The sequence below is a fragment of the Schistocerca serialis genome, chromosome 11 (assembly GCF_023864345.2).
Source record: "Schistocerca serialis cubense isolate TAMUIC-IGC-003099 chromosome 11, iqSchSeri2.2, whole genome shotgun sequence".
NCBI lineage: Eukaryota > Metazoa > Arthropoda > Insecta > Orthoptera > Acrididae > Schistocerca > Schistocerca serialis.
In genome coordinates, this window is record NC_064648.1 from 56,792,839 (window position 1) to 56,806,214 (window position 13,376).

Here is a 13,376-nt window from a genome sequence, read left to right on the forward strand (position 1 = left end):
TGTACACACTATTAATGACACACCAAGTCTCTTGCGAAAACATATCTGAGTAAAATAATTGTTATAATCATGTTTCTCCAGTATTGAGTTTACTAGCCTCAATGAAGCAAGTGCTTTTTACAGTCACTATTTCTAAAATACAGAGTTACATGTACTACATGATGACTTTGTTTGGAATATTAAGCAGCAAGTCATCACATTTCCTTGGCCTTATACTGAATATTGCAAGATACTTATGATTACTGACAAATGTAAGGATTTATCACAATTCACAATCTTCTTGTCACAAGATAATAGGAAAAAGCAGCAGTGCTAATGACAAAAACATATTTGATTCATGTTTCTTGAGTATTTGGTAATACGATTTCATGGCATCTGAAGCTACATATATGAATTTTTTGTCACATTATCTGTTAACACTCTATAGTACACATCATTACAAGTTTTTTCACAATTCTACTAGATTTTAAAGTTATTTCACCGAAAGTACAATTTATTGTCCCCTGGTACATACATTATTTTATAGGCCTCCAGGGCACCAACTACGAAAACTTATTTGTGTCAACTAACACATAATTACATTTTCTTTCTGACGTGAAGTAATGCATGTGTCTTGAGAGTATCCAAGTAAGTGAAACTTTTGTCACAGATCTCACATTTGAGAGGTTTCTTTCCAGTGTGAATTAATGAATGTTTCTTGAGATTACCTGAGATAGTAAAAGATTTCCCACAAATCTCGCACATGTAAGGTTTCTTTCCAGTGTGAATTAATGTGTGTTCCTTCAGATAGCATGACAACGCAAATGCTTTCCCACATATCTCACATTTGTGAGGTTTCTCTCCAGTGTGAATTAATACGTGTTTGTTAAGATTGCCTACTATAGTAAAAGATTTCCCACAAATCTCACATTTATGAGGTTTCTTTCCAGTGTGAATTAATACATGTTTCTTGAGATCACCTAACATAGTAAAAGATTTCCCACAAATCTCACATTTATGGGGTTTCTTTCCAGTGTGAATTAATAAGTGTTTGTTAAGATTGCCTAATATAGTAAAAGATTTCCCACAAATCTCACATTTGTGACGTTTACTTCCAGTGTGAAATTGTGAGTGTGTCTTGCAATTATCTGCCCTAGCAAAAGATTTCCCACAAATCTCACATTTGTGAGGTTTATTTCCAGTATGAATTAACGAGTGTTTCTTGAGATCACCTAACATAGTAAAAGATTTCCCACAAATCTCACACTTGTGAGGTTTCTCTCCATTGTGAATTAATACATGTTTGTTAAGATTGCCTAATACAGTAAAAGATTTCCCACAAATCTCACATTTGTGAGGTTTCTTTCCAGTGTGAATTAATACATGTTTGTTTAGATCACCTAACATAGTAAAAGATTTCCCACAAATCTCGCACATGTAGGGTTTCTTTCCAGTGTGAATTAATACGTGTTTCTTGAGATGGCTTGACATAGTGAAAGATTTCCCACAAATCTCACATTTGTGCGGTTTCTCTCCACTGTGAATTAAAACATGATTCTTGAGATAGCCTGACGCAGCAAAAGATTTCCCACAAATCTCACATTTGTGAGGTTTCTTTCCAGTGTGAATTAATAAGTGTTTGTTAAGATTGGCTAATATAGTAAAAGATTTCCCACAAATCTCACATTTGTGACGTTTATTTCCAATGTGAAATAATGTGTGTGTCTTGCAATGATCTGCCCTAGCAAAAGATTTCCCACAAATCTCACATTTGTGGGGTTTATTTCCAGTGTGAATTAATAGATGTTTCTTCAGATTACCTAATATAGTAAAAGATTTCCCACAAATCTCACATTTGTGAGGTTTCCTTCCATTGTGAATTAATGAGTGTGCCTTCAGATAGCTTGAAAACACAAAAGCTTTCCCACACATCTCACATTTGTGAGGTTTCTTGCCAGTGTGAATTAATATATGTTTGTTAAGATTGCCTAATATAGTAAATGATTTCCCACAAATCTCACATTTGTGAGGTTTATTTCCAGTGTGAAGTAATGAATGTTTCTTAAGACCACCTAACATAGTAAAAGGTTTCCCACAAATCTGGCACATGTAAGGTTTCTTTCCAGTGTGAATTAATTTGTGAGCCTTTAGATAACGTGACTGGGCAAACCATTTCTCACAAATATCACATTTGTGAAGTCTTTTCCCAGTATGAATGGAAACATGTCTCTCGAGATCACCTGACCTAGCAAACAATTTGCCACAAATACCACATCTGTCAGTTCTGTTGGCAGTAAGTAGATCAGCCTGGGCGCTGACATTAACAGCTATAGACAAAGTTCCATAATTACTTGTTTTCTCTCTATCATTTGTCATATGTGTGTTACATATGTCATTAGAGGGCTTCTTTGAATCTTTCCAAGTTTCCTTACATGAAGACTGGTCATTGTGTTCTGTGACAGAAACTTCTGCCTCGCTATCCAACGAGGTAGTGGTTTGATGCTCATCACTATGTGCATATTTTTCATGACTGTCAGCAGTTAAAACTTGACAATTCTCACTCATTGTCATATGCTTTTTCAAGCCAACATTACTGTGAAATACCTCACCACACCACTTACAAACATACGAAGGTGGTTGCGTTCCATCAATGTGCATAAACACATGCATTATGAGTCTGTATTTTGAAGAAAAGCTCTGTTGGCAGAAATTACAGCTATATACATGTAATTCCTTTTCCCTCATACTACAGTCATATTGGGTGGCAACTGAGCATTCCTTATCAATAGTCACATCTTCTGTATTGGTACTGAACCCTTGTGTTGACTTCTCCATGTCTATCATCAACTCATCCTGGACCAGTCTATGGTGACAAGTTTCTTCACATGATATGCTGCAACTCCCACCAGTAGTCTGAGTAAATCTGAAGAGTGAGGAGGATAACATTAAATATTGAGATATACAACAAAGAAACAATATTTGAGTGACCATAAATCCAGTACTATAGGTCACAAGTCATAAAAGTGCATAAGAATTGACATATTCAGTAACTGTTACTGATTTAAAATTATAATATTCCACCAGAAGTAAGGAACTGATGAGGTAAAAGTGGTTTAAAACGAAAATAACCAGAGGAAATTCAATAATGATTATTCTGAGTCACTGCTGATTTGATCTGAAATTTTTAGATTAGAACTAAAATACTTCACTTTCACATGTTACAATCTTTTTAAAATACAGTGCTACAAGTCAATAGTCTACAACAATTTATGAAATGTATCAAAAAATTAATCAGTTACATGTTTTAATTCAAAATTTTTAAGTTCAAGGTATTTCAGATTTATTTAAGAGAAATAATTTCTAAATGTTCCTCTTCGATTATGTTAGCCCTGTAAGTGCATTCTCCTTGTTTCGCCAACACTTTCACCTCTACGAATGGTAAATTTATTTCACCTGGTAAACGATTTTTTTTGTTTGATTCCAAATAAATCAATTACTAGTGCAAGCATCAATATTTTCATTCGTTATCTACAATGGATGTTGATCAGCTGGACAATGACTGTTCATGAACAAGAATCAAGGTGACATCAATCACGGGAATAAATTTGCATACTGATGAATGAATGTGAATGACACACTTGCAGATGGTTTTAATCTAAAACTGTTTTTGGCACTGCAACTTATATGAAGCCTTTCACAAATGGAAATATTGTCTAAACAGATGGAAATGCTTGTAAATTTTCCAGTACACCTGGAGTGAGCCTTGTTGAAAATTTTTACATCTTCCCAACATCTGGTCTCCTGCCATTGCAGAACACCATTGACTGAAGGACACAAACACAAATGGTCACATCATCACCCATTAAATACTGAAGGGTAACACTACACACTGAGTGGCAGTGATAACAGCTGATGCATGAGCTACACCTGTAGTATCTGGGTTTCATTATTAAACCTGCAGTTAAACCCTTTCCCACAGAAAAGAACTGTAATGCTTTTCAGGTCCCCAGTATGTACATAGGGGGATATGAAAGATTACAAACTACTGAAGGTGTGCAGGCTCCAGAGTTTTCTTTTGTTCTGACGGTACCTTTTCACTTTTTTGCATTGTGTTGAGTACATAGTTAAGTTTGGCATGGTATCTGGTAAATTTCGAGTGTTTTTGAACAATTAATTGGATCACACGATTTTTTAAAATGTAACTGGTATCATGGTGTGTCAGATTCTAGAAGTTGACAACTGAATCACTAAATTTTGTAGCTTATATAATTCAATAATTTACAACTTGTATTTTCATACACATGTAAGTGAAGTAACTGAACACTAATAATGATAAAACACATCAGAAAAATATGCAAATAAGATTTCGAACAATTACCTTTCTGTTTGTCAAAGTACTAGAAATAAAACTTACAATTAAAATTTTACAATATGCCAGTCAACCATAAACCAACCAGAATAAGAAAAAGAATTTCTGGAAAGCTTTAGCAATAAATAAATTTTGAGGTTTTTATTTATCACTTGTTTTAGAGACCACCATGAAAGCATTGTGTAGATACTGGGTGCTTCTGTCATATCCCTAATCTTTACTGCACAGCATTTCGTGTGGCAGGTACACTGATAAAGTATTCATCTACGTCTACACGATTACTCTGCTATTCACAATAAAGTGCCTCGCAGATGGTTCAATGAAGCACTTTCAAGCTCACTCTCTACCATTCCACTGTCGAATGGTGCGCAGGAAAAACGAGCACTTAAATTTTTCTGTGCGAGCCCTGATTTCTCTTATTTTATCGTGATGATCATTTCTCCCTATGTAAGTGGGTGCCAACAGAATGTTTTCCCAATCGGAGGAGAAAACTGGTGATTGAAATTTCATGAGAAGATCCTGTCGCAACGAAAAACGCCTTTGTTTTCATGATTGCCACTCCAATTCACATACCATGTCTCTGACACTATGTCCCCTATTTCGCGAAAATACAAAACGAGCTGCCGTTTTTTGTACTTTTTCAGTGTCATCCGTCAGTCCCACCTGACGCAGATCCCACACCACACAGCAGCACTCCAGAAAAGGGTGGACAAGCGTGGTGTAAGCAGTCTCTTTAGCAGACCTGTTGCACCTTCTAAGTGTTCTGGCAATGAATTGCAGTCTTTGGTTTGTTGTTGTTGTTTTCTTCAGTTCTGAGACTGGTTTGATGCAGCTCTCCATGCTACTCTATCCTGTGCAAGCTTCTTCATCTCCCAGTACCTACTGCAACCTACATCATCCTGAATCTGCTAGTGTATTCATCTCTTGGTCTCCCTCTACGATTTTTACTCTCCACGCAGCCCTCCAATGCTAAATTTGTGATCCCTTGATGCCTCAGAACATGTCCTACCAACCGGTCCTTCTTCTTGTCAAGTTGTGCCACAAACTTCTCTTCTCCCCAATTCTAGTCAATACCTCCTCATTAGTTATGTGATCTACCCATCTAATCTTCATAATTCTTCTGTAGCACCACATTTCGAAAGCTTCTATTCTCTTTTTGTCCAAACTATTTATCCTCCATGTTTCACTTCCATACACGGCTACACTCCGTAAAATACTTTCAGAAACGACTTCCTGACAAATCTATACTCGATGTTCATAAATCTCTCTTCTCCAAACGCTTTCCTTGCCATTGCCAGTCTACATTTTATATCCTATCTACTTCGTCCATCGTCAGTTATTTTTCCCCCCAAATAACAAAAATCACCTACTACTTTAAGTGGCTCATTAGCTAATCTAATTCCCTCAGCACCACCCGACTACATTCCATTATCCTAGTTTTGCTTTTGTTGATGTTCATCTTATATCCTCCTTTCAAGACACTGTCCATTCCGTTCAGCTGCTCTTCCCAGTCCGTTGCTGTCTCCAACAGAATTACAATGTCATCGGTGAGCCTGAAAGTTTTTCTTTCTTCTCCATGGATTTTAATACCTACTCCGAATTTTTCTTTTGCTTCCTTTACTGATCGCTCAATATACAGATTAAATAACATCGGGGAGAGGCTACAACCCTGTCTCACTCCCTTTCCAATCACTGCTTACCTTTCATGTCCCTCTACTCTTAATTGCTATCTGATTTCTGTAGAAAATGTAAATAGCCTTGAACTCCCTGTATTTTACCCCTGCCACCTTTAGAATTTGAAAGAGTATTCCAGTCAACATTGTCAAAATATTTCTCAAAGTCTACAAATGCTAGAAACATAGGTTTGCCTTTTCTTAATCTTTCTTCTAAGATAAGTCGCAGAGTCAGTATTCCTCACGAGTTCCAATATTTCTATGGAATCCAATTTGATCTTCTCAGAGGCCGAACTGTACCAGTTTTTCCATTCATCTATAAAGAATTCGCGTTAGTATTTTGCAGTTGTGACTTATTAAACTGATAGTTCGGTAATTTTCTCATCTGTCAACACTTGCTTTCTTTGGGCTTGGAATTATTATATTATTCTTAAAGTCTGAGGGTACTTCGCCTGTCTCATACATCTTGCTCACCAGATGGTAGAGTTTTGTCAGGACTGGCTCTTCCAAGGCCATCAGTAGTTCTAATGGAATGTTGTCCACTCCCGGGGCCTTGTTTCGACTCAGGTCTTTCAGTGCTCTGTCAAACTCTTTATGCAGTATAGTATCTCCCATTTCATCTTCATCTAAATCCTCTTCCATTTCCATTATATTGTCCGCAAGCACATCGCCCTTGTATAGACCCTCTATACAAGGTGTTACAAAAAGGTATGGCCAAACTTTCAGGAAACATTCCTCTCACACAAATAAAGGAAAGGTGTTATGTGGACATGTGTCCGGAAATGCTTAATTTCCATGTTAGAGCTCATTTTAGTTTCGTCAGTATGTACTGTACTTCCTCGATTCACTGCCAGTTGGCCCAATTGAAGGAAGGTAATGCTGACTTCGTTGCTTGTGTTGACATGCGACTCATTGCTCTACAGTACTAGCATCAAGCACATCAGTACGTAGCATGAACAGGTTAGTGTTCATTACGAACGTGGTTTTGCAGTCAGTGCAATGTTTACAAATGTGGAGTTCGCAGATGCCCATTTGATGTATGGATTAGCATGGGGCAATAGCCGTGGCGTGGTACGTTTGTATCGAGACAGATTTCCAGAACAAAGGTGTCCCGACAGAAGACGTTCGAAGCAATGGATCGGCGTCTTAGGGAGCACGAAACATTCCAGCCTATGACTCGCGACTGGGGAAGACCGAGAACGACAAGGAGAATGGATGAGGCAATTCTTTGTGCAGTTGACGATAACTTTAATGTCAGCGACAGAGACGTTGCTGCTGTACAAGGTAACGTTGACCACGTCACTGAATGGAGAGCGCTAAGGTAGAACTAGTTGTTTCCGTACCACGTACAGCATGTGCAGGCACTATCAGCAGCTGATTGGCCTCCGCGGGTACACTTCTGTGAATGGTTCATCCAACAATGTGTCAATCCTCATTTCAGTGCAAATGTTCTCTTTAAGGATGAGGCTTCATTTCAACCTGATCAAATTGTAAATTTTCACAATCAACATGTGTGGGCTGACGAGAATCCGCACGCAATTGTGAAATCACTTCATCAACACAGATTTTCTGTGAACATTTGAGCAGGCATTGCTGGTGATGTCTTGATTGGGCCCCATGTTCTTCCACCAACGCTCAATGGAGCACGTTATCATGATTTGATACGGGATACTCTACCTGTGCTGCTAGAGCATGTGCCTTACAAGTATGACACAACATGTGGTTCATGTACGATGGAGCACTTGCACATTTCAGTCGAAGTGTTTGTACACTTCTCAACAACAGATTCGGTGAGCGATGGATGGGTAGAGGCAGACCAATTCCATGGCTTCCACCCTCTCCTGACATCAACCCTCTTGACTCTAATTTATGGGGGCATTTGAAAGCTCTTGTCTATGCAACCCCGGTTCCAAATGTAGAGACTCTTCATGCTCGTATTGTGGACGGCTGTGATACAATATGCCATTCTCCAGGGATGCATCAGCGCATAAGGGATTCCATGTGACGGAGGGTGGATGCATGTATCCTCACTAACGGAGGACATTTTGAACATTTCCTGTAACAAAGTGTTTGAAGTCACGCTGGTATGTTATGTTGCTGTGTGTTTCCATTCCATGATTAAAGTGATTTGAAGAGAAGTAATAAAATGAGCTCTAACATGGAAAGTAAGCGTTTCTGGACATATGTCCACATAACATATTTTCTTTCTTTGTGTGTGGAATGTTTCCTGAAAGTTTGGCTGTACCTTTTTGTAACACCCTGTATACTCCTTCCACCTTTCTGCTTTCCCCTCTTTGCTTAGAACTGGGTTTCCATCTGAGCTCTTGATATTCATACAAGTGGCTCTCTTTTCTCCAAAGGTCTCTTTAATTTTCCTGTAGGCAGTATCTATCTTACCCCTCGTGAGATAACCCTTTACAGCCTTACATTTGTCCCTGATTAGCCATTTTGCACTTCCTGTCAATCTCATTTTTGAGACATTTGTATTCCTTTTTGCCTGCTTCATTTACTGCATTTTAATATTTTCTCCTTTCATCAATTAAATTCAATATTACTTCTGTTACCCAAGGATTTCTACTAGCCCTCGTCTTTTTACCTACTTGTTCCTCAGCTGCCTTCACTATTTCATTCCTCAAAGCTACATATTCTTCTTCTACTGTATTTCTTTCCCCCATTCGTGACAATTGTTCCATTATCCTCTCCCTGAAACTCTGTACGACCTCTGATGTAGTCTGTTTATCCATGTCCCATCTCCTTAAATTCACATTGCAGTTTCTTCAGTTTTAATATACAGTTAATAACCAATAGATTGTGGTCAGAGTCCACATCTGCCCCTGGAAATGTCTTACAATTTAAAACCTGGTTCATAAGTCTCTGTCTTACCATTATATAATCTATCTGATCCCTTCTAGTATCTCCAGGATTCTTCCAAGTGTACAACCTTCTTTTATGATTCTTTTACTAAGTGTTAGCTATGATTAAGTTATGCTCTGTGTAAAATTCTACCAGACGGCTTCCTCTTTCATTTCTTACCCCCTGTCCATATTCACCTACTACGTTTCCTTCTCTCCCTTTTTCTCTACCCACAATATTATCTATGTGATCGTTTGACTTTAGGTTATTTGTAATCCCTAAGTATTTAGTTGAATTTACAGCCTTCAGTTTTGTGTGACTTATCGTGTAATTGTAATTTAGCACACTTCTTTTAGGACTCATGGGAATAACTTCATACTTTCCCTTATTCAGGGTCAGTTGCCACTTTTTGCACCATACAGATATCTTATGTAAATCACTTTGTAAGTCGTTTTTATCATGTGATGACTTTACAAGACGGTAAATGACAGAATCATCTGCAAACAATTTAAGACGGCTACCCAGATTGTCTCCTATGTTGTTAATATAGATCAGGAACAATAGCGGGGAACGCCGGATATTACTTGTTTTACTCGATGACTTTCCGTCAGTTAGTACGTACTGTGACATTTATGACATGAAATCACGAATCCAGTCGCACAACCGAGGCGATACTCCATAGGCACACAGTTTGGTTAGAAGACGCCTGTGAGGAACAGTGTCGAAAGCCTTCTGTAAATCTAAAAATATGGAATTAATTTGACATTCCTTGTCGATAACACTTATTACTTCAGAGTATAAAGAGTCAGTTGTCTCTCACAAGAACGAAATTTTCTGAAACCATGCTGACTGTGTCAATAAATCGTTTTCTTTGAGGTACTTCATAATGTTTGAATACAGTGTATGTTCCAAAACCCTACTGCAAATTGACGTTAGTGATATAGGCCTGTAATTTAGCGAATTACTCCTACTTCCCTTTTTGGGTATTTGTGTGACTTGAGCAATTTTCCAGTCTTTAGGTACGGATCTTTCGGTGAGCGAGTTGTCGTGTATAATTGCTAAATATGGAGCTATTTTATCAGCATACTCTGAGAGGAACCTGACTGGTATACAGTCTGTATCGGAGGCTTTTGCCATTATTAAGTGATTTAAGCTGCTTTGTTACTCCGAGGATATCTACTTCTATGTTTCTCATCTTGGCAGTTGTTCTTGTTTGGAATTCAGGAATTTTTACTTCGTCTTCTTTGGTGAAGGAGTTCCAGAAAACCGTGTTTAATAAATCTGCTTTAGTGGCACTATCTTCAGTGACTTCACCGTTGGTATCGCACAGTGAAGGTATTGTGTGTTGCCACTGGTGTGCCTTTTGTATGACCAGAATCTCTTTTGGTTTTCTGCCAGATTTCAAGACAGAATTTCGTTGTGGAAATTATCGAAAGCATCTCGCATTTAAGTACGCGCCATATTTCGAACTTCTGTAAAACTTTGCCAATCTTGAGGATTTTGTGCTCTTTTAAATTTGGCATGCTTTTTTCGTTGCTTCTGCAACAACGATCTGACCCACCTAGTGTACCATGGGGGATGAGTGCCATCACTTATTAATTTATGTGGTATTTATCTCTCAATTGCTGTCGCTATTATCTCTTTGAAAACATACCACAACTTTTCTACACTTACATGATCAGATCGGAAGGAGTGAAGACTGTCTCTTAAGAGGGCGTTAAGAGCATTCTTATCAGCTTTTTTAAATAGATATACTTTGCGTTTCTTTTTTATGGTTGCAGTGATGATGGAAGTGCACATGTATTTTATCAACACACATACTACAGCCTGGACTGCAACACTGCTGATGGTTTACACCACATTTGTTAAAAATTTTGGCATGATAGCTGTTACCTCTATTTTATTCCTTCCTTTGTTCTCTCAATTTTCCAACCAAAGGGCTGTCATTATGAACAATAACAGTTTCTTACATTCGATTTATCTACGCCAGTACTCCTCTACCCAACAACTAGTTGGGTTGGGGGATCAATGGGACTTCGCAACGTTTACTCAGTCTTTTGGCCGAGGCTGGTTGCAAAGTGCCATTACATATTATACAGGCTAGTATTACGATGGGGTCGCCATTCTCAATGTCCCTCCCCCCATTCCGGGACATAATTAGTGAATTAGTGTACCCCAACTGTTTCCATCCAGTGTAATCCATGGGAAAATGCGAATGTCTGCAAGCTGTGTAACTGAAGTGGAATGTGGGGACCAGCCTGCCATTCACCTAGCAGGGTGTAGAAAACCACCTAAAAGCCACATCCAGGGTGGCCAGCACACTGGCCCTCCGTCGTTAATCTGCCAGATGGATTCGATCCGGAGTCAGCACGCCTACAGGAGTCCAGGAAGCAGTGTGTTAGTGCTCTCGGCTACCCTGGTGGGTCGTTTCTTACATCACCGTGAAACTATTATATCTGGTTCCACCTACTAAGGAAAGATAGTCAGTGCACTTGGTTGGAGACTGTTGTGAATACAAGCAAGCCTATTAAATCTTATCTCGGAAACATTAATATCACGCAAAGAAGGTATGTTCTTTTGAACATTTTTATATTATCAAGATTTTGTTTCATCACTGTTGAATATCTAAAATATCTTCAGGGAAAAGTACACCTGATTTCTAGTTCAATGACTTGATTCCTGCCCAACGCATTACCACTAAGTCACAGGGCAGGAATCTGCAAAGCACTGTTATATTGTCTAGAATAAACATTGCTTGGATTGTGCATGTCTCCATTTGAGTTTCCCCTACAATAAAAGAAGGAGTCATGGTGATATGAGTATGTCCTCTGTTATTTTCACAACTACTACTACCACCACCACCAACAAGCCATTTTCTGAATTTGTATCACCAATTTCCATCATTTAATCTTGATGAATATTAGTGTCATCCACAACTTCATAAATCATTTACCGAAATATACGTTGAAGTACAGTTCTCTTACTCTCAGAAGTCATGTATGATGATGATTGGTTTGTGGGTCACTCAACTGCACAGTCATCAGGCCCAATTTTTACAGTCTTTTTTACACAGTCCAATGTAGCCACTGTCACGAATGATGATGATCAAATGATGAGGACAATGCAAACACCCAGTCATTAGGCAGAGAAGGTCCCCAACTCAGCCAGGAATCGAATCCAGGATCCCATGATCCAGAAGCAGCAATGTTAGCTACTAGATCACGAGCTGTGGACAGAACTCATGGAGAATAAGAAGTCTGATCCGACTGGTTTGAATGGTTAGGGAGACATGGGGCACACTGCATATTGTAAGAGACACTGACAGAGGTCACCATAATTATTATACTGTAATAACAATAAACACAAGCTGTTGATAAAAACCCCTGCTGAGTGGCAATCATAGAACGAGTGTGGTATCTGCTAGAAGTCATAGCAACTTTATTAGGAATTTACTGAGCGTAAAATTGTCTGAAAAGCACCCTGTTTTCATAACAAGAAATCGATCCGAGGCGTTTTAACTGATTTTAATTAAACTGAGAGTGTTCTGGGTGCTGCAGTGTGGGCTCTATACTTTGCAGGATGCTGTAACATTGTAGGATGTATATTAACTGGTGTCCTCAACGAGCATGCTGAAAAGTAATTTTTCACTTTCTGCCACCAGGTGAAAATATGGTGCTATAAGCAGTGAGAATGAGGTATCAGGCAGGAAAAGAGAAGAACGATCAGACCAATGATAATGGTGGTTCTGGTACCTTTGTTAGCATATGATCAGAAGTTACATATTCAAAATGGTCTACTGCCTCTGCAACTTGATGTATCCTTGACATGACATAGTTAATAGTTGTCTACATCATATACTGTGTAATCAGACTGACTGTCATCATATGATAACTTACTGATCAGGGGTATCTGGATACATCCCCAATAAATCTTTCACATATCCCAACATCCACATGTCATATGAATTTATATCAGAGGATCTCGAAGGCCACATATCTTGAAACTGTCTAGATATGATACAGATGATACTGAAGTTTACATGCAACCAATGGTTCACTCGACAAATGACATACCATCAAAATAATGGTACATGTGTTTTCATGAAATGCCGGAATCACGCTGCATAACAAGGTCCTTATAAAGTTCAGATGTCACTGTACTCCTAAGAGGTGCATAACTTGTCATTATCTTCTAGGAACACTGACTGAAAATGAAGGGGGCTTGTGAAATCACACCACACTATCACATAAGCTGGGAGCAGTGGATGTTCCTGCACAAGATTTGGGAGGAAAACCCCCATATGTGACAGTTCTGTGCATTCACAGCCACATGCAGAGTAAAATATGCCTTGTCCATCCAAAGAATATTCCCCAGCCAAAAGTCGCTCATTTCCATGTGTGCCAAAAATAAACGCAAAATGAAAGTGTTGTAGCCTATCTTGGGACTTCTTTAGCAGCACATTAAGAGCCTTCTAGAGATACTAGAGTAAAATGTGTCACCAA

General features: G+C 38.6%; 1 protein-coding gene across 1 annotated transcript in view; it reads right to left on the reverse strand.

The window, feature by feature from the left end:
• Positions 1-576: 576 nt before the first annotated feature.
• Positions 577-13,376, reverse strand: part of LOC126426433 (putative zinc finger protein 66) — a 95,087-nt gene continuing 82,287 nt past the window's right edge. The window contains exons 7-8 of the mRNA XM_050088350.1: positions 1,380-2,902; positions 577-707 (exon numbers count right to left, since the gene is read on the reverse strand). Coding sequence (XP_049944307.1) covers positions 577-707; positions 1,380-2,902 — 1,654 coding nt within the window. The remainder of the gene's footprint in view (positions 708-1,379; positions 2,903-13,376) is intronic.